Raw genomic sequence first — 26,759 nt, forward strand, 5'->3', positions numbered from 1 at the left:
CTGCAAATCACATGTTTCATTCATCCACCATAATTTAGGGAACTTGGTTTCAATTTAAACTACTCTATAGAAACAACACACTTCAATTAACCATAAAGTAGTCCCTCCAAAAAAACGATACGCAAAAAGGAAATGCCCACACTCGGAATTGAGGTAAGCAAAAAAGTAAAAACAAAAGCGCAAAAAAAATGGACTCGCGGGGAATCGAACCCCGGACCACTCCCATGCTAAGGGAGTATTATACCACTAAACCACAAGCCCAGTTTGATGGAAGTGCAGCCTATTAATGCTACATAAATCTGAAGCAAATATACAGCGCTACATTGTAACCTCCAGTGCTTTTTACCGACATATTCGCGGTCCATATTCCAGTAACCTTTCGAGGAACTATATATGAAATAAATAATGTTAAATTTTAATAAATGTGACTGTGCTCGAACGACCGAGATAGGGATAATAGCGGGCCGCTCCGGTTATTCTCAAGAGGGGATACGACTAGAGTATTACAATATATAGACGCGTTGATATGACGTGACAGTTAAATATCGCGAAATGTTGTCAATGTCTTCGGGCCGAGGTTTCTATTTAGGATATGTTTCCGGCTCGACCTTCTTTCCCCAAGTTTACCAGATGGGGATCTGCAGGCGCACAATGCGGAGAAGCCGGGGGAATACCCCAAGTAGTAGATGTAATCGGACATTGTAAGTGCTCACCGGCTCTGTCTGCCGATCAGCACCCTTAAAGGCTAGATACGTGACGCTGTGGCACCGGATGCATTCCAATTGACTTAATTTGAGTTTGGCGCCATCCATCTAGTACTGCTCCCATGGGCCGACAATTAGCCGGCACACCCACTGCCGTCTGAGGGGGAAGTCTTATTTAAGGGGAGATCTTTATTTGAAAGGACCGCTTCCTACGTGTAAGACGGCAAAACTGTCTAATAGTCTCCTCAGAAATGCGGGTGCCGTTCATTTCCCTTGTTGCTTTGGCTGTAGCCACACAGGCACAGGAAGTATACGTGACAACAACCGGTTACTCCGCTCGACCACAATGTACACAGTCGAATGTGACCCCGAAGTACCACTTCCAGCCCTTCTCTTATACTTTGAATGAGACAGTTCGGTAAGAAATGCTTACATCTAGTTTACACTATCGCTTGCTAATTAGAGTATGAGATATGCAACCTCGGTTCCTTCCCCGACGACAACAAGGAAATATGCCGCGCCTTATACGGACGTAGTCAAGCATTTAACCACCAGCTGGTCAACCTCAACGTGGGGCAGTTGGGTTCCAGATCAAACCAGTATCAGTGCAACTGACACGAAGGACCCATATGGACAAGCTGCATGGTCCTCGATGTGGCTACAGGCAGATCTTCACAACTATGTATGTCGTGTGCCCCGAGATGTTTTCTCTTTAAAACGGAGTTGATGCTCACTCCATTAGACCACCACTGGCTTATTCTCGACAACTGTTAGTCCCACACCTGTGCCCAGCAGTGAGCTAGTCTTGCCACCGCGCGACTACTTTGGTCCCACAGACTGCTATAATTTCCCCCAAGACTTTGTGTTTGGTGTTGCAGGGAGTGCAGCCCAGATTGAAGGCGCTATTGGGTTGGATGGCCGAGGACCTTCGTTGCTCGAGAAATTGGTATCCGACGACAAGCCGAAGGACTATGTCACCAACGAAAACTATTTCTTGTATAAGCAAGATATACAGCGACTAGCTGCGATGGGCGTGGAGTACTACAGCTTTACAATTCCCTGGACGCGGATTTTGCCTTTTGCTCTACCAGGAACACCTGTCAATCAACACGGCATTGATCATTATAATGACTTGATTGACACAGTCCTCGATGCAGGAATGACGGTAAATAATCTCAGAAATCTCGGTATATCCCTTCAAATTCTAGTATTCTAACCGTAATTGCAGCCGGTGGTTACGATGCTTCATTTCGACAGCCCATTGATGTTTGTCGCCAGCGACAATATCACGAAACACCCAGATATTGGCTACAACAATGGCGGCTATCAAAATGAAACTTTTGTCGACGCATTTGTCAACTATGGAAAGGTATGATTTCTATTCTACAAGTAATCAATCCTCAAGCTAGTCTGACGTGGCTAACTTTCCAGGTTCTTCTTTCTCATTATGCAGACCGGGTCCCAATTTGGGTGACCTTTAATGAGCCCCTGCTTTACGCATTCAATTTCAAAGGAGCAGACAACGTTGTCAAAGCACATGCTCAGGTCTATCACTTCTATCATGATACGTTGAAAGCTACAGGGAAGATTGGCATAAAGTTCAACGACAACTTTGGAGTGCCTAAAGATCCGAAAAACTCTAGCCATGTCCTGGCAGCTGATCGCTTCCAAGAAATGCAACTGGGTATTTTCGCAAATCCGATCTTCTTGGGTAAACAATACCCAAAATCCGTGTTATACACACTTCCTGGAGCCAAGCCCTTGAGCAAGTCCGAACTGAAACACATTCACAACACATCCGACTTTTTTGGTATCGATCCGTATACCGCTACAGTAGTGTCCCCAGCCAATGAAGGCATTGAGGCTTGCGCTGCCAACCAATCAAGCTCGAATGAACTTTTCCCATATTGCGTCAAGCAAGAAACAAAGAATGTTTATGGATGGAACATTGGGTATCGCTCCGAATCATACGTGTATATCACACCAACACATTTCCGAGAGTATCTCTTCTACTTGTGGAACACTTTCCGAAGCCCAATTCTGGTGTCAGAGTTTGGGTTCCCGGTACACGCAGAAGCGGAATCGGAGGAGCTCTCTGATCAGCTTTTTGACTCTCCACGCAGCGTCTATTATCTTTCCTTCATGTCTGAAATTCTCAAGTCAATATATGAAGATGGTGTGCATGTTATGGGAGCCCTTGCTTGGAGCTTCGTTGACAATTGGGAATTTGGAGATTACACGCAGCAATTCGGCATTCAGGCGGTCAATCGCACGACCCAGCAGCGATACTACAAGAAGAGCTTCTTTGACTTGGTTGATTTTGTGAAAACTCGACAGCCGAACAAAGACTGAGGTGGCCCATAGTGAATTTCAAGGAGCTAGAGTGATAAATTTAGGATCGACTCGATGAACAAGCAAATTGAATCACATTTCCCACAATAGCCGTATATAATACGAAAGGAAATTACTAGTAGCACATAGGATCTCCTCTATGAGGTATGAATTAATCCATTCTGTTCCTCTGATTATTCGTTCTTTCCTGGCGTGATACTATTTCAAGTAAAGTGTCGAAATATGCCCCACCTAATTACCAAGGGATCTCTTTGCCATCATATTGGTTTGGACCCTCTCGCGTCTCCCATCCAGGGACATGTATGTTTACAAATTTCCCGTTCTGCTCCGGTGTTGCCTTTTGTATGATATCCAGGACCTTCTCCGCACCTACTTCAACCGGAAGATCAGCTCGAGAGCCACCAAGGTCAGTGCGAAGCCACTTTTGATGTTAGTAAATTGGCGAAATTTGCGATTAACGAATAATACGAAAGGCTTGACTTACACCAGGACTGATTGCAAGAAAGGTGAAGCCATCATTCGCATATTGCTGGGCATATTGCACAGTGAGCATGTTTAATGCGGCCTTTGAGATCTTATATGCCGGTGACAACAGGGGCCGAAACGCATCAGCCATAGCTATGGAGCCTAAAGTGGTCGATCTTTTATTTGGGTCAGCCTCTTATAGTAGCATAAAAATGCACATATAGTTTCATTCCAATGTTCTCACATGTTGATTACTGTTTTCTTCTCGCCCTTGCGCAAAAGTGGCAGGAAAGCGCGCGATACAAGATGTGGCGCAGTGACATTGACATTAAAGGTCTCATTTAGATTGTCCCTATGAAATTAGTATCATAGCAAGGTTTCCGACAAGATATCCAACTCACATTCCTTCCAGTCCTGTTGGGGACCTGTCACTCACTCCCGCGTTGTTGACTAAATAGTCAAGCCCTTTCCCTTGCAGTTGGCGCTCTACTGCCGCCACCCCATCTTTTACACTGGATTCATCAGTGACATCTAAATTGACAATCTGCACTCGCCACGCTGAGGTATCTGCAATTTCCCTCAATCGAGCAGAATTGTCCTGGCGCGTGGTGGCGATGATTGTCCCCACCGCAGTTTTGGGCAATGTCACTAGACGGGTGACCAGCGCCAACCCGAGCCCTCGAGAAGCGCCAGTCACTAGATAGGACGCCATAGATTAGGAGGGTAATGTCCAGAGAAACTTGACTGGCAGGTATAGGATGGGAGGTTTGAGGTGCAATGGTTACGTAGAAAGTATGGTGGGGAACCCGGGTGACTCTCAGGTAAACAGTGGGAGTGCCAGGTCCACTACATACATGTGCTTAAATGCTTAATTTACCTAGGATACATGCATGGATATATATATCTCCATTAATTTCCGGTCGGATATAACTTCTGGGAATTGGCATTGAATTGACATTGTTTATTAGCTGCAAAGAAGGACCAATATTGTGGACGACTACAAACATATATATTGCACTTTGTGACATTGATTTTTCCCACAGTGACTATTTTTACAGTTCTGTGGAACTTAATGCACAGCAAGTTACTAAGATTACTGTTTTATTTCTAGGATAGGAAAAGAAAATACAAATGTTAACAATAATGGGGGAACGAAAGTCAACTGTAAGTGACATCCTATCTCAATGGTAGGGACGATCACGTGCAACTTACGTCACCGAATTGAGGTCCCCTACCAGGTCGTCCACTTGTTCTTCTTTCTTTTCCCTCTCAAGCCATTGGTTTTGCTAAGTTTCGCAGAGGGTGGTCCTTTAGGTGTATTGACGTCATGGCCGACTCCTTCACCCTGCCTTTGCGCCCCATCCCTGAGAAGCGTGACCGTCCAGATACATTGCCTGTGGAGATCGCGCAAATCAACAATCAGTGGGGCTCTTTTCGCGAGGTGAACGAAGATGTTCTTCGAAACAAGATTGCTGAGGAGGAAGAAAAATATGGCCTGGATGAGGTAGATGAGAGTGACCAAGATGCGAGTGATCTTGACTCGACGGAGCGCTTGGAGCAACTGTACAAGCGGCGTGCCGAGATCACTCAGTTCGCCATGTGAGTCTAACGGTACTGAAGCCATGCCCTCAACGTGAGAACTGACAAATTTTCAGGCAAGCTCACATGGAGACCATGTTCGCCCTCGACTTCGTCTCCCTTTTGCTCTCCAAGCAAGCCCCGCGTCAGGCCGAAACCTCCATGTCGGCCTTCCTCAAGCAAGTCGCACCCCTCGGTTCGCTCAATGCCGAGGTCGTGAACCCTCCCCCGAAACCGGAATCTAAAACCAAAGACATATCAGCAGTATCAAGAGGTTGGCGGATCCAAAATTTTAATGCGGCCGCAAACAAGCTTCTGCAGGCCGCCTCTAGACTTGAGACCGAAGTCGCGTCGGAGACTCGATACTGGAACGAGGTGTTGGCTGTTAAGGACAAAGGATGGAAAGTTTCCCGTCTCCCAAGCGAAAAACAATCGCTTGGCGTGCAATATGGGTTCCTTGAAGGTGAGCGCGCACTGGCGTGACATTGATACAATAGGAAGCATCTGCTGACCACAACCAAATACAGCCACGCCGGTTTTCCGCGACCGTGGCCTTGCTTCCTTACGCCGAGCTGAGGATGGAGCTTTGCTATTGGACGAAGGATTGATCCCATCCAAAGCCCGTTTTGTCAGAGTACGAGTGATACAGAATGGCCGGCTTTCGGGAAGCTCTAAACCGACCCGTTCTACCTTCAACGGCAACGAAACCATTGAGGATCGTATTTTGCAAGCTCGTGATACCGTTTATGAAGAGGAGCTCTTCCATGAGCTAGTCCGAGAAGCTCGAGCGATCGCAAGCTTTGGCGTGACGACACGTCAGAATCTCATTCAAATCCCTGCCTCCGATGATCTCGAAATTTTACTGGACTTGGTTGATACCGACGAAGATACCCCGGAACCCGAACATGATATCTCACAGCAAGGAAATTCTCTTGCAGAGGGCTTGGCACATACGATCCGGATATTGTTGGCATACGCCCACCGTCAAAACTTGCGCCGTCGGACTCTACTTCCGCTGCCTTTGACCCCGAAAACGCGACCTGTTCCTGAGCATCAACTTCTTCGGCCAGCTCTAGCTTACATCAAGCATATGTCGCATGTACGCTGGCTTCAGTCCTTGCTGAAGGATCTCTTCGGTGTTTTGCAATCGGCAGGGTTGAAACCACCAGCGTACACCTCAAGAGTCTTTTCAACAGCAAGAAGGAGGCAAACCTCTCCTACCCCAGAAGTGGAGGCCTTTGTTGATCAGTTCCTTACCCCCTTGCTGTCTACATTCAACGGCAAAATCTTGACCCCTCTAAGTTCTTTCTCAATCGCTATTCACACCAACCTTTCCTCACCACCCTTCGGCACCAGCTTTGATGTGTCGTTCAATATGCCCAAGTACCCAGACTTTGAGTCTCCTGGTAAACTTTCTCATAGGGAAGAAGTAGAAGCCGCCATCACCCATCTCTTGTTGCTTGATGTTGTTTTCGCTGTCTCGTCCAACAGCAACCTACCACAGCCCGAAAGTGACAAAGACCAAGCAAAACGCACCTGGGAAGCGGTTTACCCTCAACATGGTGAACTTCTGATCCCTTCAAAATCAGAAAAACGAAAAAAGATGAAGATTGCTCTGTCCCGTCATGAACTGTCTCTCGAGATCTACGCCGTGCGCTGTATTGACGGAACTGGGCGCGGGCATTGGGAATTGCCCGCTTACCATTCAATGCCGCATACTTGGAAACCATCTCCTATTGCTGGATCCCCCAAGCAGTCCTCTTTGATGGATTATGTGTCAACCAATGTGTCACGTTCGTGACCCACAGAGAGCGCAGATTACTATCGGGCCGAACCACTCCACCCTAGCCCGCCTTGAGCCGATAATCGTCTCCCGATCTTCAATAACAGGGCTTGTGGTTTAGTGGTATAATACTCCCTTAGCATGGGAGTGGTCCGGGGTTCGATTCCCCGCGAGTCCAACTTTTTGTTTCTGAATACTTTTTGCCTGAAGCAAAAAGTCGTGATAGCTCGCGAGGTGAAGTGGGTCGAGGCAAAATTTTTTTATGGCCGTCTTCTTTTGCAAAAATCAATAATAGACAGAGACTTTAATACCCTGTACAAATCATGGCCACAAAAGGCTGAATTGAAATGAAATTTCGTTTGAAAAAAATCTCTTATAACTTCGAACTTAGCGCATTGACGGCCGTTGGGACTGTGAGCGTCTCTCGGAGTCTCTTTTCGCCCAGTCCATATGCGACTGGGAGCCAGTCACTCACATCCTCGCCCAAAATCATCAAAGCCAACGCCTCGCCACTCATTAGGCTGTTCGCCATACCATATCCATTGAACGCAGCAGCAATCCATTCGCCGTCACCTTCCCGCCCTGTCAGCTTCGGTGACAATCGTCCGACCATTGGCAGACCATCAGAGGAATAGCCCATAATTCCACTCCACGAACTGATCAGACGCCAATCAGATCTGTCGTTTTTGCCAAAGAATCGCGGGAGGACTATTTCCAAGTGTTCAACAGAGTGGTCGGCCACAGAACTGTCATCTGCAGATACCGACTCCTCCAAACGCGCATTCTCGCCGCCAAAGTAGAAATAGCCGGTCTTAGCACTCTGCCCTAGGTAATACAGTCCATACCCAAGACGTTGGGTTTCAGGATCATAGGATGGAGGGTAGTGGAAGCCCCAGGACACAGCCGTGCCTTGATTTGTCACAGCATTCTGCGGATCTTGAACTGTCATTGTGCCTTTGAAAGGATGGACAAGCCCTCGCAGGTGAGGAAGGAGATGTCCGCTGTACCCATTGGTGCAATGAACTACAGTCCGTGCTCGTAGTGAACCGCGAGGAGTGCGGAGTGTATACGGATAGATATTCGTGACGGACGAAGCAAGTGTTGAAATGTGCTCAACAGACTCAACCGGCGTATGTGTCTCAATTGTCAGGCGACCTGGGTATTTTTCTAAGAGTGCCTCGAATACTTTGGTGACAAGACGATATGGCCAGACTGTTCCAGCAGGAAGCAGTGCTCCTCCAGACGCTCCATAAATTCCATACTCCTAAACGGAAAAGATCAGAATGCCATCTTCTGACCACATAGGTAATAAGACTTACCTCAAGGACAGCATCCGCATCCAATATTGTATACAGCCCCTTTTTAGAAGGATGATCCACTTCCAAGCGCGCGATACTTTTCTTGAAGTCGTCAAACTTCCCCTGGGTCAAAAAGACTCGCAGCTTCCGCAGACGTTGCATCTCACTCAACTCCACGGCGTCATACTCTTCAATCAATTCCTGCATCTTCTCCAAATTGCGGAATGTGAAGTCCACAATCTTGCCCGCCGTTTCGACACCATGAGTCTCTGCAAGATTCATATACTGCTCTCCGGCATTCGCAGCCATCTGTCCACCATTGCGCCCAGTCGCACCTGAACAGAGGGCGCGGGCTTCTAAAACGGTTACCGTGGCAGTAGGGTGGCGTTCCAAGAGGGATCTAGCTACCGATAGACCCGTGATACCGGATCCAATGATTGCAAAGTCTCGGCCAGTTGGCAATTTTGACGATTGGACGTCAGCGAGAGCATGTGGAATGTGCTGCCAGTAGGCCTCGGTGGGATTGGGTCGAGGCAGCCCTGGGTCAGCCGTGACGAGGCTGAAGACTGGACTATGTTAACTTTCCAATTATATTGCGGCGGAGTCGAGCACAATATCAAATCAGTCAACTTTAAGAATGGGGGTCCATTGTATTACCTGAATCATTCGGCGCCATCGCGGACGATGTAAAAGGCCCGGAGTTTGATAGTTCGGGCTAATGGCGAGAAACTGCAATAGATTCTTTACTCATAAATAAATATGCCTACTTTGATTTTGAGAAATATGAGCTGGTATGGAGTAAATATATTGATGTAGACATCGTGCGGGGTTTATCTTATCTCAAAGGATAGGACTGCCCAAGTGGGAATAGAGTGAATTCTTTCTCGTATCCCGATGTCGGAATGATAGCGTCAAAGTCTTTGTCGTTATAATATTTACATTGCTTGTTCCAACCCAATCTAATATTTCCAGGCCTCTATACAACATACTCACATAGGGTTGAAGATTTTCCTATCCATTTTACCATAGGGAATGGCGTGGAGAGATATCGGGAGACTGGCTGGGTAAGGCTATTGTCGAGGCGTTTATGGCATAGCATACTCGGCGTCAAGATTTACGATTTCGAGCTTTACTAGTCTTTCCTTTTGGATGCGGTCCTTGCCAGTTGGTTCTAGGGACGATGGATAAACCCAAGTACCTTCGCGGATCCGGATATGCAACTCCACGTGAGGCATGTAAATGGCGTAACTACATTCCGGATAGCATTCCATACCAACTATTTAACCTTAGAATAAAAATGTGAATTGCTTGTTTTATGAGCGCATGTCTTCAATCTCGAGGGATGACCTCGCTATAATAGTTCAATCATTTCCACTTCACCTTTCATTTTCATCCTTTCGTTATATCTTGAATATTTCATTTGCCTCACAATGAAGCTTTCTTCTATTTTCCTTACAGTCTTTGCACTGGCCACAACTGGCCTCGCAGCGAAGACATGCACTCCTAGCTTTGATTATTGCTCCGATGTCCTGATTAAAGACAAAGGTAACCTATTCCCCGTCACGTATCACCGTACCAGGCTAATATAAGAAATAATAGGTTTCACCGAGGATGATCTGAAGGATGTTTTGAAGGGGTCAGATCTAGAGAAGGAGGACCTTAAGAACGTGCTATTCCATTGCAAGAACCCTGGAGATGTTGGCCACCCCAAGCTCTGCTCGAGCGGGTGCAAAGACCCAGCGACAGAGGGTAGTCACTCATGCTCAGCGTAAGTAATAGTCTTGCCATCAAGTTACAATTCGCAACTGACAATGCAGCAGCTAAATCATGCTGGTCGCGAGAGGACACTAGCTGCACAATTATATTTGGTAGTAAAGCTTCGGCTATAAATGGATTCGAAAGCATTCACAACCAGAAAATCATTCAATTTAGGATACTACAATATACGTATTCACTCATAGCAACCGCCAGAGCGTAAAGGCAGTTCTCAGAAGGGGTCAACTCAAGAATGGAGAGTTGCTCCATACTACGGCTGCCAACGAAGCAAATAATATTGTTAGTAGGCAACACTCGCCGCATATTTTGGTCAACTGGATCGGAAATATACGCCATCGAACACCCTTTCCAAGTAGTCATTAAATGAGTTCGTCGGGATCGATACAGTGGGCAAGTAGTCAATACCGTACACAAGGTGCCGAAGAACTCGGAGCAGCAATAATACAAGATATCCGCATAGGCATCAGCCCATCCCGCTATGACAGCATTACGCTGATACTTTTTATCCATGCCGGATCAAATCCAAGGATATTGTATTTTTGCCCTCAGTTCTGCTGTTGTCCATGTATTCGACGATAGTAAGATCGTTTGTACTGTGACAGTGGCACCCAGAGCTTTCACCCAATGAAGTACCTTTTAGGCGGAATCGAAGGGGTCTACGGAGCACTACACACAAGGGTTAACTGGCTGCAGGCACAACGTCTGATCGCCAAAAACGTGGCCCCAGGCCATATGTTGTATGGACAGATGCAAGTGGCACCGTAGAAGTCCTAGAACTGGTGTGGCACTCCGCTACAGATCAGATGCTTCCGAGCGAGGCAAGTAAGTTACACATGAGAAATATTAGTATGTGAAACCGTGTGACAATGTGTGTGGCATCACTTGTTTGGCGCAATTCTTATGCACCGATGTTGTGTAAATGAACCGGTCAGACCATGTTTGGCAAGGGCCCACGGGTGGCTTGTACACCAATGATAATTTGCTGCAGGGTTAAGCCATCGTAAAACTGCATAATAATGAATATGATGAATATGATGATGTTGATGACTATAATGGAAAATGACAATAACAAGAATCAGCTCTCGAGGAAAGAGAGAAGATGTCATTGGGGACCCAAACAAAACCAAACAAATCAAACAGGGTTAGTGACGTCAGATAGACTCACTCACCGCCTGCACTAAACCCAAATTGACCAAGCGGTGACATGTGTCTTGCAGTCAAATGGTAAAGGAACGCAGGTACCATCAAGGTATTGGAAAAGGTCAGGCCACTTAAATTTTAAGGAAACAATATATACAAGATCAAAATAATCTAGCCCAGTTTATCATTCTCTCAACAATTCCTTATGCCTCTTAATTTCAATATATTACTTTAGCTTCAAGTTGTTTCGTCTGTGACGCAAAGCACCCACCTTCTGCCCAATTTCTCTCACCGGATTGGGTTTGACCCCTCCACACCCCACCCATTCATAACGGGAGCTTTACAACACCTTATCAGCTTCTCTTTTTTTTTTGACTTGTTTTCTTCTCAATCACTTTTTGTTTCATTCTCTTGATTATCGACCTGTATTTCAGGTCGAAGCCTTCAATTCGATATGGAACCCGTCAAGATTCCCACTCAGCCGGCTAAGAGACGCCGCATCGGTGTTCTCACCTCCGGCGGAGATGCTCCCGGTATGAACGGTGCTGTGCGGGCCGTTGTCCGTATGGCAATCCACTGCGATTGCGAAGCCTACGCCGTTTTCGAAGGATACGAAGGACTGGTCAATGGCGGCAACATGATCCGTCAACTACACTGGGAGGATGTCCGTGGGTGGTTGTCCCGCGGTGGTACCCTGATCGGCTCTGCCCGCAGCTTGGCATTCCGTGAGCGTGTTGGCCGTATGAAGGCAGCGAAGAACATGGTCCTGAAGGGTATCGATGCACTGGTTGTCTGCGGTGGTGACGGCAGTTTGACTGGTGCCGATGTCTTCCGTGCCGAGTGGCCTGGCTTGTTGGCAGACCTCATTGCCTCCGGGGAGTTGTCCCCCGAGCAGGTAGAGCCCTACAAGGTGTTGAACATTGTGGGCCTGGTAGGTTCCATTGACAATGACATGTCTGGAACAGATGCTACTATCGGTTGTTATTCGTCCCTGACCCGTATTTGTGACGCCGTCGACGACGTTTTCGATACTGCATTCTCCCACCAGCGTGGTTTCGTCATTGAGGTGATGGGCCGCCACTGTGGATGGCTTGCCTTGATGTCCGCCATCAGTACTGGTGCAGACTGGATGTTCCTCCCCGAGATGCCCCCTAAGGAAGGCTGGGAAGATGACATGTGCTCCGTGATCACCAAGGTGGGAATTATTCAAACGTTCTTCAATAACCTCCTTTTGCTAACTGAGGGCGTTTGATAGAACCGAACAGAACGTGGCAAGCGCCGTACGATCGTTATTGTCGCCGAGGGAGCCCAGGATCGCCAATTGAACAGGGTCTCGAGTTCAAAGATTAAGGATATTCTCACAGACCGACTGGGATTGGACACTCGAGTCACCATTCTAGGACACACCCAGCGAGGTGGTGCGGCATGCGCTTATGACCGCTGGCTGTCAACTCTGCAGGGTGTGGAGGCTGTTCGTGCTGTGCTAGAAATGTCACCCGAGTCCCCTTCACCAGTTATCACCATCCGCGAGAACAAGATCATGCGCACCCCTCTGATGGAAGCAGTTCAAGCAACGAAAGATGTGTCGGCCAAGATTGACAAAAAGGACTTCGATGAGGCCATGAAGCTCCGTGATCCTGAATTCAAGGAGTACTACAACGCATATTTGGCCACCGCGACCCAGGACGACCCAAAGATGATTCTCCCAGAGGGAAAGGTATGCACTTTAATTCCTCAGACCATCTGGGCTGATAAGCCTCCGCAGACTTCCCATATGCTTACCATTTTACAGAGAATGCGAATTGCCATTATTAACGTCGGTGCCCCGGCTGGTGGTATGAACCAAGCAACCCGTGCCGCCGTTGCATACTCCCTGACCCGTGGCCACACCCCACTGGCCATTCATAACGGTTTCCCCGGATTGTGCCGTCACCATGACGATCAGCCAGTCAGCTCTGTCCGCGAGGTCACTTGGCTGGAAGCTGATAGCTGGGTCAACGAGGGTGGTTCAGACATTGGTACTAACCGTAGCCTGCCATCTGCCGATATGGAGAACACTGCCAAGTGCTTTGAGCTGTACAAGTTTGACGCCTTGTTTGTTGTTGGTGGTTTCGAGGCTTTTACAGCCGTCAGCGAGCTGCGCCAAGCTCGTGCGAAGTATGATGCGTTCAAGATTCCGCTCGTCGTGCTCCCAGCTACCATTTCTAACAACGTCCCGGGCACTGAATACTCCTTGGGAAGTGACACCTGCCTCAACACCCTGATCGACTTCTGTGATGCGATTCGTCAATCCGCTTCCTCTTCTCGCCGCCGAGTGTTCGTCATTGAGACCCAAGGTGGAAAATCTGGATATATTGCGACCACAGCTGGCCTCGCCGTGGGTGCAGTGGCAGTGTACATTCCTGAGGAAGGTGTTGATATCAAGATGCTCTCGCGCGATATCGATTTCCTGCGTGACAACTTTATCCGCGACAAAGGAGCTAACCGTGCAGGTAAGATCATTCTGCGTAACGAATGTGCCTCCGGCACATACACTACCCAGGTGATCGCCGACATGATTAAGGAAGAGGCAAAGGGCCGATTCGAGTCTCGTGCCGCTGTTCCCGGTCACTTCCAACAAGGTGGAAAGCCTTCGCCAATGGATCGTGTCCGTGCTATGCGTATGGCCATCAGGTGCATGCAGCACATCGAAGGGTATGCCGGCAAGAGCGGCAATGAAATCGCTGCGGACCCTCTCTCCTCTGCTGTGATTGGCGTCAAGGGCTCACGTGTGCTATTCTCCCCCATGGGTGGTGAAACTGGACTGGAAGCTACCGAGACTGATTGGGTGCGCCGTCGCCCCAAGTCTGAGTTCTGGCTTGAACTGCAGGACGTTGTCAATGTTCTGTCTGGACGCACCCACGCTAGCACCAACGAAACCTGGTCCTGCTATGAGAGTACGTAAACCGACTGCGACCCTACTGATTTGCTTGTTCACCCCCGTCCAATTCGTTTCGTCGCTGCTCGTTTTGCTCTTTGGCCTTTGAGCATTTGCTCCCCTGTACCGTGATTATTTCTGAAGCGACTTCATTACGAATGTTAACGATTACCCTTGTTTCCTACTTTCCAGAACCCTCGACAGTCCGATCCGTTCCCTCGGTTCCCAGCTCCCCTTGAAAGGATTTCCACCCAAGGACTTCAACTTCTTTCCAACCAACCATGGAATCCACGCCAATGATGCACCCGGAATATGCTTGAATGTTTCTTCCAAATACCGGCCGGCGAGCTATCCGCTAACTTGTGATGTTGAGGGCGATCGTACTGAACGTCCGTTACGCTTTGTACGATGCTATGCAATAAGTCCTCCAGACCCAAGGATGGTTTACGTGACATTTATGCCTGGGAGTTTGGGGAATTATGCTTTTTTGTTTGATGGGTTTCTATCTCTCTTGAAGACCCCTGGTCTACGATATAAAGTGCGTTGTAGATAGAACCATCAATTTGAACCATGAAATTATTTCAAATGAAGTAAGAATGCTACCGGCGTATGCTATCGTGAGTATGAAAGAGGTAATCCAAAAACAGTACTGTAGAATGGCTGAGGTTATGTCAGTAGTAGCACTGACCCGAAATCACGCAGAATGAACCCCGGGCAGATGCATCATTGCAGGGGTTAAACGTAGAGTTCAATGACTACGGGTGTACCGTCTTCTCCAGCTCATCGAGTAGCTCCACCGTCTCAGCGGGGCTCGCAATCCAGGCAGTTGTGGAAGCAAGACGGGCCTAATTAGAAACGATGTTAGTCTGACCAGCAGCTAAGGAGAGATAACTTTCCCACCTTAAAGTCATTGGCCCCAGCTGACAAGAACTGATCGCCCACATGCAGCGTTTTAGCAGGTTCGATTCCACCAAAGTATCGCTGACAGGCGCGCACACCCCATGATTTGTCGCCAATATCCACAAAAACATCATTTCCACCATTGAAAGCACAGAACGGCAATCGTGCCCCAACCGCCGAACGCTGGACTGTGTTCTGCACAACCAAAACAGTCTCTTCCAACTGCTCACGACTGATTCGAACCCCGTTTACCGGGTATACACCAACCGCCCGATCCTTACGGAGAATAGCAGCAGGTAGATTGAGATTCTCTGCACAAGTACGCAGAGCCGACTCGGCAATATCAAGAAGCTCGGTAATATCATCATCACTCCACGACTGCATCTCATCCAGCAGCCATTCCCTCCGCGGCACGTAGACAAGTTTGGCGTCCGAGGTCGGGTCGAAACGGAATAAGAAATTACTCTCGCCGCCCATGACAATCAGTCCTTGTTTCTGATCGGGGGTGAGAGTGGTTGAGTCGTACATCGCATCGAGCAGACCCTGAAGACGCTCGTAATATTTCAGGGCGTCGGTGTATCCAGCCGCTGTTACGATGCCGACCTTACGGTCTTGTTCAAGGAGTCGTAGAATCCGGGGGATGACGGGGTTGTCGGATGTGAGACAGGCGCCGTCGTCATAAAGTGTTACATCTCCATCGAATGTGACTAGGCTCACGTCGCTGGAGCGAACAAGACCTATCACCTGGGCGGAGTTCAAGATCAGTCTGATATCGTTGAATGAAGGGGCCACGAAGCGTCGACGGCTGATGAATCGTTGCTGATCTTGATACTTGAATGCATCTTCCAGATATAGCTTTGTGAAAAATGTGCCGACGGATGGCACGAGGAGGTTCAGTTTCGATTTGCCGGGGGCATTGCGTTCGTGGTGTTGGACTTCAGATAGTGATTAGGGACCATTCCCCGTATTTTTCTTGATTTCTATTCATGCCACTTACTGTGATCGAACATCAAATTCTCTACATCACGCATAATCTCTGCATAGCGATGGTGGGTGTCGGCGGCGACGGTCTTGAGTACCTCACCGTTGTCCTTGTAAATTGCGGTGGGCTGGGAATGCAGGACAAAGGGGACGGCCAGTAGACCCTACAGGGATTAGAATCCGCCAATATGATATGACTGAGCGACGTACTTTGATCCATTCGATCTGCAGATTGTTAGGCAGATTCTTTTACTCTTTAGAGATATGTAATAAGGACAAGGACTTACTAGTTGATCCCGGCGATGGGTCTATACTGTGGAGTTAGTGAGGGGGTACTCCGTAGAGGGATACGAATTCTGGAGATCGCCGTACCTTGAGGGCATCTAAGAGATATTAGCAGAGGTATCTTAGGTGAGATCAAAAGAGGCGTAGATGACGTACACTCTACTCTGTATCGCGTTGTCATGATTCGATGAATTGGGGGGAGAAAGAAGGTGCCTTGTTGATCGGAGCTCGGGGATGTTAGCTTAGCTGGTGCACGTCCCCCCTTTTTATTCGGTGACTCACGCGGACCTCGGAGTACCTACGTATACATAGTCCATCTCGGAGTTGACGATTATGCTATTGGTCAATTTAGACTAATTCATCATCACTGACAATCTAGTTGGGCCTTATCCTCGTACTGAATGACTGCACCTAGACCCCTGCTCGTAACGCCTCCAATCACCATTGGTCCCCCCCAAAGTGCCTCAAACATAAAATTATGTGGCCTAACCAAGGCATCAATAATTCGAAAGCCCTTTGCAATGACTCCGAGTCCCGAAACAAGCCTTTCAACACTGCCACGATGTTTAGCCAAGTCATACGTGAACGGCAGAAAAGCTTGATTGGAAAAAAACGATACCAAAGAATGTAGACCAAGAGAAGTATAAGTATTTGCGATGGCGACCACATTTTTGCAGTCCAGAAACCACAACATCATTGAATATCAAAAGATCCATCCAGTGGAAAATCCAACAGCAAATTCCAAACATCAATCAAAAGCATGCTAGCTGTATCTACACAGTCTACTCCAGCAACCATGAACAAGCCCGAAGAATACGATGTCCCACCAACATATTCCCCATCATCGGAATACAATTCCTTCCTCGACGAAAAAACCGAAAACCCCATGATCCTCCTGCCAGAACAAAACGAGCCCGGGCTGGCCGTTGCATCTGCCCTCAGCCGAGGCCTGCAAGTACCCTCCAGATCCGGAGCCTGCACATCAGGCTTCGAGTATCCAGACGAACTAGCTCATTACGACATCTCCAAAGACCACTGGGCACAGTTCACACAAGTAATCTGCGACGAGGCTAAGCTTTCACGTCGGCAATGGACCACCGTGGTTGGCAAAGGCCTGGGCATAATGGCAGTGGGCGGCGTAATGGTCGGCATTCTGGGTGCTATCCCTGCGGTCTTCGTTGCCCGTCTCACGAAAAATCGAAAAGAACAACGAAATCTGATCGCGTCACTGGCTGGAGATCGTGGTGAACACCTTTCTCGTCATATCGCGCATTGGAATGAGACGGTCTTTCGGCCTAGGGGTGTTTTGATTCGGGTCGATTTGCCTGATGAATACTTGAATGATATTGGAAAGATGGATATTCGTACAGGTGGTGGGACGGCGTGGTCTCCTAAGAAATCTCTGTCTCTGGATGAGGCTGCGCTCAAGATTGCGCTCAAGGCGAGAATTGTGATTATTCCTTTGGATGAGTCGATGGCAACGAATGATTCCTCAAGTTCGGAGGATCGTGGTTGAAGGGGAAAGAAGTCGGGAACAAAAGGATATGTCTATTAATGTATTTTCAGCGATGGTAGTAAAAGGTCATGGATACCTAGGTTATTATAATTCGAAAGGGGTTCATTCATCACGATAATATCATTATTTAAAAAAGAAGCCCTCCCTCGTAAACTAGCTAATGGACATCGGAGATATCCAAATCATAATATAAAAAAAGATAATAGGCCATGTTGACATTCAAACGTGGCCCTCCCTATCCTGCCGCTCAACATGTTGAGCCGTTCCGTGCGTCTGCACGGACATCTCCATCTTCTCATCAACAACCTGGTCACGCTCATCGGCATCCTGGTTACCATACCGACCAATCTTGTACCACGGCAAAGCAAAGAGACGATCCATACTCTCCAGCGAGCGGCCAGCTGTCTCGGGAATACTGAACCAGACCCAGACACCACCGATAATAGTAATGGCAGCGAAGCACCAGAAGGTACCCTTGGGGTCAATTCCACCCTTTGCGACGGGGAGAAGCATGTTGGGAACTGCGCGCGCATTACCATACTGGTTGGCAAAGTGGAGAGTCATAGCCATAGAAGTGCAAAGAGCACGAATGCGGAGCGGGAAAAGCTCTGCAGTCAGAAGATATTGCATCGAGTTCCAGCCGAGAGCCCATCCAAATCCAGAGACGTAGATCATTGCAATGGCGCCCTCGCTAGCAGCCTTCTTGTCAGCCGGCACTGTGTAGCTGTCGTCAACGCCCATCAGGGGGACGGAGGTCAGGAAGCCGGCGATATAGATCATGGCAATTCCTTGCAGGGTAATACCGAGAAGGAGGGCACGCTTGCGTCCAATGACATCGACCAAGAAAAGAGCACAGAGAACTGCGGCAATCAGTTTGACGATTCCGAACACGGCTGTGACCAGTAGAGACTCATTGTTGCCTGTGACTCCGAGCAACTTGAATAAATCAGGGGCGTAGACAGTGATACTGCCGGCACCGGACCACTGTGAAAGGAGTTGGGCCATGAATGTGAGGTAGACTCGGTAGAGGTTTGATGGGACCAGGAAGGTTTCCTTGATCACGCCCATCGCGCCAGATCCCATTGTAGCTTCCATCTCCGCTGCGTGCGTCGTTTGGATCATGGAAATCTCGCGGACAACATATTCATCGTCGGTTGGTAGGCCGCGGATTTTGGAGAGATTGGAGATGGCCTTCTCGAGCTGGCCGCGCTTGATTAGGTATCTGGGTGATTCGTGCTGGAGGAAGGAGAGGAGGAAGATGAGGCCGGCAAAGATAATATGCAGACTGGTGGGAACGAGCTATTTTCGAGTCAGTATTGGTAATATAAGTGGTTCGGGGTAGATCACACATACCCATCGGTTGTGAGTGTTGTCGCCGAGATTGAGCTCGCAGCCATAGTTGGCAAAATATGCAAGCACAATACCCAAATAGACAAAGCCTGTGAAGACACAGGTACAGAGACCACGGATAGAAGCGGGGGCCTTTTGCTTTTATTAGTTCATGCTTGAATATGACTTGGATCACAAGCAACTCACAATTTCAGCAAGATATACAGGGGCAACGACGACTGTCTGGCCCACACCGAGTCCAGCAATAAAGCGACCAGCATAGACAGCACCCAGGCTACCACTGTTACCCATGAAGATGGCCATTCCAACGATCCATACGACGCAAAGTTGGCGAGTTGCCCAGATACGACCAATGCGATCACAAACTAAGAAAGCACTGTAGAAAAATAGACCGGGTTAGCAACGAGAGATTCGATATGAGATTCGATATAATAGGGCGTAAGGTAAAACTTACAAAAGAGCACCTCCAACAGATCCAATCTGAACCATTGCGGTGACATTTCCTTTGATGTTGGTCTGTTCCACTTCGCTGTACGAGTCGTACTTGATATAATGTTGAAAGTCTTTAGAGTTGAAGGCGCCTGAGATCAAACCCTCATCGACACCTCGGGCAGCGCCCATCAGGCCAAATGAGACGACCGCAAACCATAATCGCCAGTTGAAGACCTCCTTAGGCTCGCCTAGGTCTTTAAGGCGGAAGATATTTACTGGTTTCTTTGCTCCGCCGGCCATGGTGGGCAACACTCAAGTATGTAATTGAATGCGGGGGTATAATGTTCAAGGCAAAGCCGGGGGTAGTAGGAGAAGACAAAAAAAAGGGCAAATGGGAGCCAGAGCAAGCAGTCTTTTATAGGTATGGGATCCCCGTCCAGGACATGCGGGGAAAAATCTGGGGGCGAGGGAGGGACCGGAAATGCCAACCCGAGAAAATCGTGTCACCGATTCATGAAATCCCTGTAGTCAAAATGGAGCTGTGGATCGGTGAGACACCGTACACATGATACACCTGGTACACCGGGACAGGTTTAGGCTAAGACGCCGGGAACAGTGCCAAGAGAGCTTGCGTCTCGAGTGCCAATCCCGCTCAACTCTCATTCGATCAAGTTGCCGTCTTTGGCTTTTCGGGACTATTTGATAGGGAATGGACCGAGTTTCCGAAAATCACCACATGGTCACCAATTTGGAATTCAATATGCAGCCTTACTTGAACACTGCATGGTCACTGCATCTCACATTTCTTTGAGTCACATCTTCATTCTCAGCCGTTCTTGACTTTCTACTCCGTACGAAATACTGGAGTACGTGAACTTCCAAGACATCATTTCCTCCATAAAACCTTAACAGTAAGTTTCGGACAACGTCCGAAGGAAAATGTGGGAAATGTGTGTGTGTGTGTGTGTGTGTGCCGCATGTGGCTTGCAAGGATGATGGGGGTCCACTGGGGGAGATGTTAGCCTCTTTTATCGCGGGGGCAAAAAACTGGAGAAAGGCCCCATATATGACTGATGTAAAGCCGCTGATTGGTTCCCAGATCAACGCAACTCTCCGTACCCTGGAAAGGGAAGACGTACCGTTGCTTGGCGTGGGGTGCGCTTGGACAAGCCGATCACTTGGGCTTTATTTCCCATGTGCTTGGTCAGAGAAAAGACCGTGCCGGCCATGTCGGCAATTTTAAGTCTCGGCGAGGCACCGGCTTCTGTAATGTCCTGGCGACAAGGTTCATTATTAATATTTACCAACCCCCGATCTTAGGAAGTAAGACTCCATGCAACTCTAGAACGTTTAGTCCGTTCTTCGGCGTTTATTGCCGTAATATCATCCTGATCCTTGCAGGGCGCATCACTTGGAACCGGGAGCACATTTCGAAGTCATTTCTTTTACGGCTATATAATGTGGTATTTGAGCCGAATCGTGGTCAGATCTACAGAGTGATGCCAAAGGCACATTTTATCTCAGAGTTCTACACATTCATGTGACAGTTATGCGCGTATAAAGCCAATGGTGCTCCAAGATGACCCATGTCTTTTCCCGATAATCGGAGGTTTAGAAAGGTAATGTGAATCAATTGGATGTTCGAGACCAAAGTAGTGCACCATGGTGCGGAGTAGTTAGTTCATGAGATCGGAAAATGAGATACAAGACAAAAGTCATTGGTCGAGCTACGCCGAGCGAGCATGGCTATGGTCGCCAGCGGAACCCAGGATTGCGCCAGTCCAGATCCTGAATTTGTTGCTGGGAAAGTCCCGCCAAGGCACCGTGGACATCGACTCGCGCACGGCGCCGATTGTCCCATTTGATATAAGCCCATAGGCCGGCCCCAAGAAGGAGAGTGGTGCTCGAAGTTGCCAAGTTGAGCCCATTACCAATAGGATAGTTGGGCCCATCAAAAGGCAAGAATGACCAGGTGCTGATGAGCCCACCAATATTTCCGAACATCACTGTCGTCCCAATAGCCGAAGACCTCGCGGTATCGGAGATGACATTCGCCGATGCGTTTGCAGTACACAGGGCGCCAAAGGCGAAGGCCCCACAGGCGATAATAAAGGTGGCCCCATATCGGACCATACTGTCTTCGCTAGCCAAGAACATTATATAACCTGGATAAATCCCCATGATTAGCCGGGAACTGGTTATACCGTGCGCCCTTATATTTTGGGAGGCTGCTCAAGCAGTTGAGACTTACCAGTCATCATTAACGGGGGGCTGATAATGAAGAAAATGAGGCGATGGTCGAATCGCCAACTGAGGTAGGGGAATAGCACGGTGAAAAATGCGCCGACAATATACGGAGGCACAGTGTGCAGCTGTTGAGAGACCACGCTGGCATCGGGGTAGATGGTTTTGACAATGGTAGGCGCAAAGAATCCAAGACCCTGAACGGTAATGTTGTTCAACATGAAGATTATCCCGGTTACGAGTGTCACTGGGCTGAAGATACCACGGAGTGTCTTGGCTACATCAAGCTTGTCGAGGACCTCCGTGGCGCCAACACGTTCCGATTTAACGCGGGCAATGGCTAGATCCTTCTCTTCCTGGGAAAGCCATCTGGCTGTCTCAGGTCGGTCGGTCAACGTGACGAATCCGATGAGACCAATTCCAATCGTGACGATGCCTTCAATCGCGAAGATCATACGCCAGCTGCGGAGAGAACCGACGTGATCGAGCATGAGAATTCCCGAGGCTAGAAGGCCACCGAACGCTCCAGCAAGGGGAGCCATGACGATATACAACGATAGGCGGAAGGCAAGTTCACTTCGTCGATACCAACGAGAGAGATAATACGCAATTCCAGGCATGAGTCCTGCCTCAAACACGCTAGGGGTTGTCAGCATTGTTGAGTTTGTAAAGTCTAGGACGCATACCCCAAAAGGAAGCGGACGCCAGATGCAGTTGACATATCATGGACAAAAGCCGTGGCGACCGAACAGATGCCGAATCCCAAAGTTATCGCTGGAAGCCACCATCCAGGCCCGATCCATTTGCATATGAGATTACTGGGGATCTCAAAAATAATATACGCGACAAAGAAGATCGAGAGCACGGCGTTGTAATCATAGCCTACAAGACCAAGGTCCTTGTCGAAGCCGGCTAATTTAGCGTTACCTATTCCGAGAAAGGAGGATTAGTACTAGAACTGGAAATAAAAATTTGGGAAAGGATAATAGGGGCTCGTCACATACCAACATTGGCTCGATCGATGAAACAAAAGAGGTACATAATTGCAACTGTTGGGACAATATAAAGATCAATTTTGAGTCGCAATCGTGACTCGGCCGCCTTGTCAAATTCAACAAGGGGCTGGCCATGTTCATCTGTCGCGAGTTGACCCCTTTCCGCTGCTTCATGGGTGACTTCCCCCATCATATGCTCTTTATGGTCTGACATGACCTTTTCATCGCCGATGGGCGTGGTGCCTCTTTCGGTGTCGGTCATGTTGGAGTGTCGGACAGTATGTTGAGCTCTGGAGGGATAAGGGGGCGGTCTGGAGTTTTCAGATAACAGGGAGAACCTTGAGAGCATAGACCAGGCGCGACCGGGTGTTTTATAGCTCAATTAGAAGCCCGATCGGAAGATCTCAACGGAAAGTCTGGGGTTGTGGGGATCGTGGATTCAGTCCCGAACTGATGTCCGGCTTTTTCAGCAGCTGAAATCTCAATCTGCCGTTGCCAAGGGAAGGGTACTTAGTCTGACACTGTTAGTAGAGTCAAAAGTGCCTTAGCATTCGGAGTTGGCAGTGGGAGAACCAAGTATTATTATGGAGGTCCAATCATAATAATTCTTGACAAGCCAAGGTGTCGGACCTCTAAAGTTTAGACGAAGATTGGCACTTGGGACTTCCCCAGAAGTATTTAGAGATTTCCCCAGACTTGTGGATCTCCCCCGGGCTGGCTCTTTGGTCGTGTGGGGATCTCCACAATGTGCCAACATACTTAGGTAAAGCCTGGGCACTCAGTGCAAGAAATGCCGACACCCTCATCCGACTGTGTCTAGGCGTCATAACGACCAACCACAACCGCAGAATCTGTCAGGCCTTGGTGATTCTCCAAAACGCCAAGTCTTCCAAGAAACACGGGTTACAGCATGGGGGACAAAAGTGAAAAGAGCCGATCGGAAGTTATCCCGAAATTGACCTGAAAAGGTCTTCATCGGATGAATTGAGGTTATTGTCAGCAGTGTACACAGCAGTCCTACGTAGTAAATCACGCATGACGTCTTGAAACCAGTTAGTTGGTCAGTGTTAAGACATTGGTGCCCTATTTATAAGGCAGGAAATAATGTGATAGTTATACTAGTGGAAATTCCAAAATGATTGTTTTCAAGATTGCTCCAGAGTTCGTTTCAACTTATCAGTATGGAAGAATAGATTCGATCTTTGATGTACGCAGCCATGGAATATATAGGGCTTGAGTCCTAGAGGATCGGCGATGTGATGACATACCCGCCACGTGACTCGGATATAGACGGATAATTTCCTCGGATTAAACGGATGAACTGCACTGACAGGAGTTCTGAGATTGATACGTATTTATCCATGTCTGAGGCGTCGGATAAAGCTCAACCGGGTTGGCGAATCCCTCGTGCGTGTCAGGAATGCCGCAAACGTAAAATCAAATGCAATGGCCTGACCCCGTGAGATCTTTCAGTCTACGTTTGCATCGTGAATTCATTGGACTAATATATCATCAGGTGCAAAACTTGCCAATTGCGCAATACACCCTGTATATACAGAGACTACATTCGCCATCGGCGAAAGAAACATGAGCATGATGAAGTCGGCGAGAGGAATTTAACTCGTCAGGGCTCTCCCAGCGGTGTCCCGCCATCGGGGCAGCGCACAGCCTCCGTGATGAATGACTTCCCAAATAGTGTGTCTGCAACACATACGGCATCGCCGTCATGTCAGATGCAGCTATACTATGGCCCTACCTCTCATTTCTCTCTCATGCAGCATATCTACCGAGATCTCGTCTCCAATCCTACTTCCCACCCTGAACCCTCTGGCGGGGTTGAGGAAGCTGGAGCTGGCTTGGACTTGTTTAGCTTCCGTCGCATTTTTTTCGGAACCCCAGACTTTCATGAGAGTAACAAGTCCCCCGGTAAAGGGGATTTATCTATGATGTTCCTGCCATACGACCTGGCTAGGCTTTTTCTGTCGCGATTTCTATCCAGCCTTTATCATCTGATACCACTTCGCCCCAAGATATATTATGAGCAATGTCTGGACCGACTCTACAATTCTTCGCCCGCCAACCATCTAGATGCCTTTACTCAGGCGATCCTTCTCCTTTCCATGGCAAGCGCTTCACTCGGCACGGAACATTTTGCCTGGGGTGATGTGCTGTTCGAGCGCGTCAAAACTTCGTTGGCCGCGTTTGATGACGTGGTGAACCTTCAGACTATCCAAATTTCATTGCTCATGATAAGTCCTTATCTTCTTACTTTGTTGTATGCAGACTGACATAGACTTTACGCCAATTACCAAAACGAACAAGGTCGGCCCAACTCAGCGTTCTTGCATTTGGGTTCTGCTGCTCGCAAAGCCTTGTCAGCAGGTCTGCACAAGGATGTTCCACATGACGTTGATCAAACCCCCGACAACATTGAAGAACGACGGGTAACCTTCTGGTCTCTTTACATCTACGAAACGTACATTACCACTTTCAGTCCGATCTTCGATAAACTCACTAACATCATATATATAGCTGGTTCTGCTTTCACGTGGGACGTCCTAACTCCCTCTCCCTTAAAGATGCCGCAATCGAGTATCCGCAGGATCCATTTATTCGATTGTTGGTGCAGCTTTGCAAAAGCATCACTCGGTCGGTTAATGAGATATACGGTCAGCGGCATGAGTCTCTTCTGCACATGTGGAGAGTAGCTCGATCCATTGCGAGCGATGTCCGTGCTAATGAAGCACATTTACAACAAGCTTTGGGCCTCGGGCTTGATGACAGCATCCAGGCGGGATCACTTGGGGTTCGACAAATTATCTTCCTTACCCGTAAGTCACAGTTAAGTCATTGCCTAACCCCACTCTAACCAGAGCTAGTATATTATCATACCCTACTCCTCACATTCCGCCCATTCTTGATGTTTCGCGGCCATTGGCAGCGGGAGAGGAATATCGCGCTCAACCAGTCCACCACCAATGTCACAAATCGCCCCAGAGAAACGCCTTCTTGGCTCAACGAAGCCTGCAATCATGCCATCACTGCCGCCCAAAGAACACTCCATCACTTATGTGAAGCTTCAAGAGTCAATAATCTTGTTCTGGTAAATAGACCACATGTTGTTATGAAAACCTTCCACTAACAATCTCATAGGAATTGCGATACCATGGGTATTTTTTCGGCAATTCTGTATTTACTCTCATTTACGAGTTCATTCACAACCCGAGTGTTGCGCCTCTCTATCTGCCATGGGTTTATGCTTCATTGCAAACATTGTCAACCATGCGAGCTGGGGACCCGATTGCAAGCTCAATTTCAGCCATGCAGACTGTGCTTCGCAACATCAATCCATCATACGAATGGGTGCCTCCATTAGCAACAACTGGGGATAAATTTGCGCCCCCGGGAGGGACACCCGTACAGCAAGGCCTCACTCCCGACCGCAGCCATCAATCACAACTCAACAACCCTGGAATTCCTCAGAACCCTTCACTAGGAATGCAGCCTGACATACTGACATCTCCTTGGAACTTTCCACAGGTGGAAAAACTGGAAAACCCGGAAACCGGAGGCTCTACGGGCTCCGGAGATGACTTGCTTGATTTCACTCAGTCTGACATGGGCTGGAATTTCGATTTCTCTACCATGGACCTGGACGCGTTCTTTTCGGTTTATCAGTCGAACGATGCTCCGGTTTCTTGATGGGAGCCTTGCATTAACCAATTTCATAATCTATAATACAACTCGTTCGTATTGTATCCATTTTGACTCCATCAAGGGGTCGTCAACCGACTTAATCCGTGCAAGTGGATCTATATCCGACGGGTGGATCTCATCGAAGCTCTAGAAGGTTACAGAAATAAACCCCCAGCGAATAAACGATCGCTTCGGACCGAGTGGGTCGCTAATATATCCGTACGCATATTTCCGAGCAACTCATCACTGTAATATCCTCGCTAACAGGATATTATTTGCAGTTGTTTTACCTGTTTGGACGCATGTCCCTTATGGGCAAACTCCACCACAGCGATATATACGCAATA

At 48.3% G+C, this 26,759-nt stretch overlaps 11 protein-coding genes across 11 annotated transcripts; 6 read left to right on the forward strand and 5 right to left on the reverse strand.

Moving 5' to 3' along the window:
- Nucleotides 1-955: 955 nt before the first annotated feature.
- On the forward strand, nucleotides 956-3,056 carry N7455_001853 (glycoside hydrolase family 1 protein; the record flags this gene model as incomplete). The annotated part of the gene is made up of 5 exons (XM_040951482.2): nucleotides 956-1,122; nucleotides 1,176-1,386; nucleotides 1,447-1,869; nucleotides 1,933-2,073; nucleotides 2,136-3,056. 5 exons carry the CDS (start codon nucleotides 956-958, stop codon nucleotides 3,054-3,056), a joined length of 1,863 nt encoding a protein of 620 aa, XP_040817619.2.
- Nucleotides 3,057-3,291: 235 nt separating this feature from the next.
- N7455_001854 (SDR family oxidoreductase) lies at nucleotides 3,292-4,233 on the reverse strand (the record flags this gene model as incomplete). Its single annotated transcript, XM_040951370.2, has 4 exons — nucleotides 3,292-3,477; nucleotides 3,541-3,697; nucleotides 3,766-3,873; nucleotides 3,923-4,233. The coding sequence occupies 4 exons, from the start codon at nucleotides 4,231-4,233 to the stop codon at nucleotides 3,292-3,294; spliced, it is 762 nt and encodes a 253-aa protein (XP_040818217.2).
- Nucleotides 4,234-4,848: 615 nt separating this feature from the next.
- Nucleotides 4,849-6,900, forward strand: N7455_001855 (mediator of RNA polymerase II transcription subunit 17; the record flags this gene model as incomplete). The annotated part of the gene is made up of 3 exons (XM_040950979.2): nucleotides 4,849-5,120; nucleotides 5,177-5,562; nucleotides 5,627-6,900. The coding sequence occupies 3 exons, from the start codon at nucleotides 4,849-4,851 to the stop codon at nucleotides 6,898-6,900; spliced, it is 1,932 nt and encodes a 643-aa protein (XP_040818098.2).
- Nucleotides 6,901-6,999: 99 nt separating this feature from the next.
- N7455_001856 (NAD(P)/FAD-dependent oxidoreductase) lies at nucleotides 7,000-8,856 on the reverse strand (the record flags this gene model as incomplete). The annotated part of the gene is made up of 4 exons (XM_040951986.2): nucleotides 7,000-7,086; nucleotides 7,283-8,146; nucleotides 8,202-8,746; nucleotides 8,838-8,856. The coding sequence occupies 4 exons, from the start codon at nucleotides 8,854-8,856 to the stop codon at nucleotides 7,000-7,002; spliced, it is 1,515 nt and encodes a 504-aa protein (XP_040818177.2).
- Nucleotides 8,857-9,610: 754 nt separating this feature from the next.
- Nucleotides 9,611-10,004, forward strand: N7455_001857 (uncharacterized protein; the record flags this gene model as incomplete). The annotated part of the gene is made up of 3 exons (XM_040951463.1): nucleotides 9,611-9,725; nucleotides 9,780-9,948; nucleotides 10,001-10,004. The coding sequence occupies 3 exons, from the start codon at nucleotides 9,611-9,613 to the stop codon at nucleotides 10,002-10,004; spliced, it is 288 nt and encodes a 95-aa protein (XP_040818636.1).
- Nucleotides 10,005-11,550: 1,546 nt separating this feature from the next.
- Nucleotides 11,551-14,252, forward strand: N7455_001858 (ATP-dependent 6-phosphofructokinase; the record flags this gene model as incomplete). Its single annotated transcript, XM_040951103.2, has 4 exons — nucleotides 11,551-12,291; nucleotides 12,352-12,813; nucleotides 12,889-14,032; nucleotides 14,206-14,252. The coding sequence occupies 4 exons, from the start codon at nucleotides 11,551-11,553 to the stop codon at nucleotides 14,250-14,252; spliced, it is 2,394 nt and encodes a 797-aa protein (XP_040818153.2).
- A 516-nt stretch (nucleotides 14,253-14,768) lies between these two features.
- Nucleotides 14,769-16,360, reverse strand: isn1 (IMP 5'-nucleotidase ISN1; the record flags this gene model as incomplete). The annotated part of the gene is made up of 7 exons (XM_040950935.2): nucleotides 14,769-14,858; nucleotides 14,914-15,848; nucleotides 15,911-16,058; nucleotides 16,105-16,119; nucleotides 16,182-16,202; nucleotides 16,267-16,277; nucleotides 16,336-16,360. 7 exons carry the CDS (start codon nucleotides 16,358-16,360, stop codon nucleotides 14,769-14,771), a joined length of 1,245 nt encoding a protein of 414 aa, XP_040818570.2.
- Nucleotides 16,361-16,939: 579 nt separating this feature from the next.
- On the forward strand, nucleotides 16,940-17,695 carry N7455_001860 (uncharacterized protein; the record flags this gene model as incomplete). The annotated part of the gene is made up of 1 exon (XM_040951615.2): nucleotides 16,940-17,695. One exon carries the CDS (start codon nucleotides 16,940-16,942, stop codon nucleotides 17,693-17,695), a length of 756 nt encoding a protein of 251 aa, XP_040818658.2.
- Nucleotides 17,696-17,914: 219 nt separating this feature from the next.
- On the reverse strand, nucleotides 17,915-19,777 carry N7455_001861 (putative MFS quinate transporter; the record flags this gene model as incomplete). The annotated part of the gene is made up of 4 exons (XM_040951600.2): nucleotides 17,915-18,994; nucleotides 19,049-19,177; nucleotides 19,232-19,421; nucleotides 19,500-19,777. 4 exons carry the CDS (start codon nucleotides 19,775-19,777, stop codon nucleotides 17,915-17,917), a joined length of 1,677 nt encoding a protein of 558 aa, XP_040817525.1.
- A 1,446-nt stretch (nucleotides 19,778-21,223) lies between these two features.
- On the reverse strand, nucleotides 21,224-22,978 carry N7455_001862 (putative MFS transporter; the record flags this gene model as incomplete). Its single annotated transcript, XM_040951734.2, has 4 exons — nucleotides 21,224-21,642; nucleotides 21,729-22,360; nucleotides 22,408-22,648; nucleotides 22,726-22,978. 4 exons carry the CDS (start codon nucleotides 22,976-22,978, stop codon nucleotides 21,224-21,226), a joined length of 1,545 nt encoding a protein of 514 aa, XP_040817578.1.
- Nucleotides 22,979-24,077: 1,099 nt separating this feature from the next.
- On the forward strand, nucleotides 24,078-26,418 carry N7455_001863 (Zn(II)2Cys6 transcription factor; the record flags this gene model as incomplete). The annotated part of the gene is made up of 6 exons (XM_065604177.1): nucleotides 24,078-24,175; nucleotides 24,233-24,969; nucleotides 25,039-25,192; nucleotides 25,249-25,547; nucleotides 25,596-25,819; nucleotides 25,870-26,418. The coding sequence occupies 6 exons, from the start codon at nucleotides 24,078-24,080 to the stop codon at nucleotides 26,416-26,418; spliced, it is 2,061 nt and encodes a 686-aa protein (XP_065462668.1).
- Between the last annotated feature and the right edge of the window lie 341 nt (nucleotides 26,419-26,759).

This window comes from Penicillium solitum, assembly GCF_028829755.1.
Source record: "Penicillium solitum strain IBT 25940 chromosome Unknown utg000001l_segment0_segment0, whole genome shotgun sequence".
Classification (NCBI taxonomy): domain Eukaryota; kingdom Fungi; phylum Ascomycota; class Eurotiomycetes; order Eurotiales; family Aspergillaceae; genus Penicillium; species Penicillium solitum.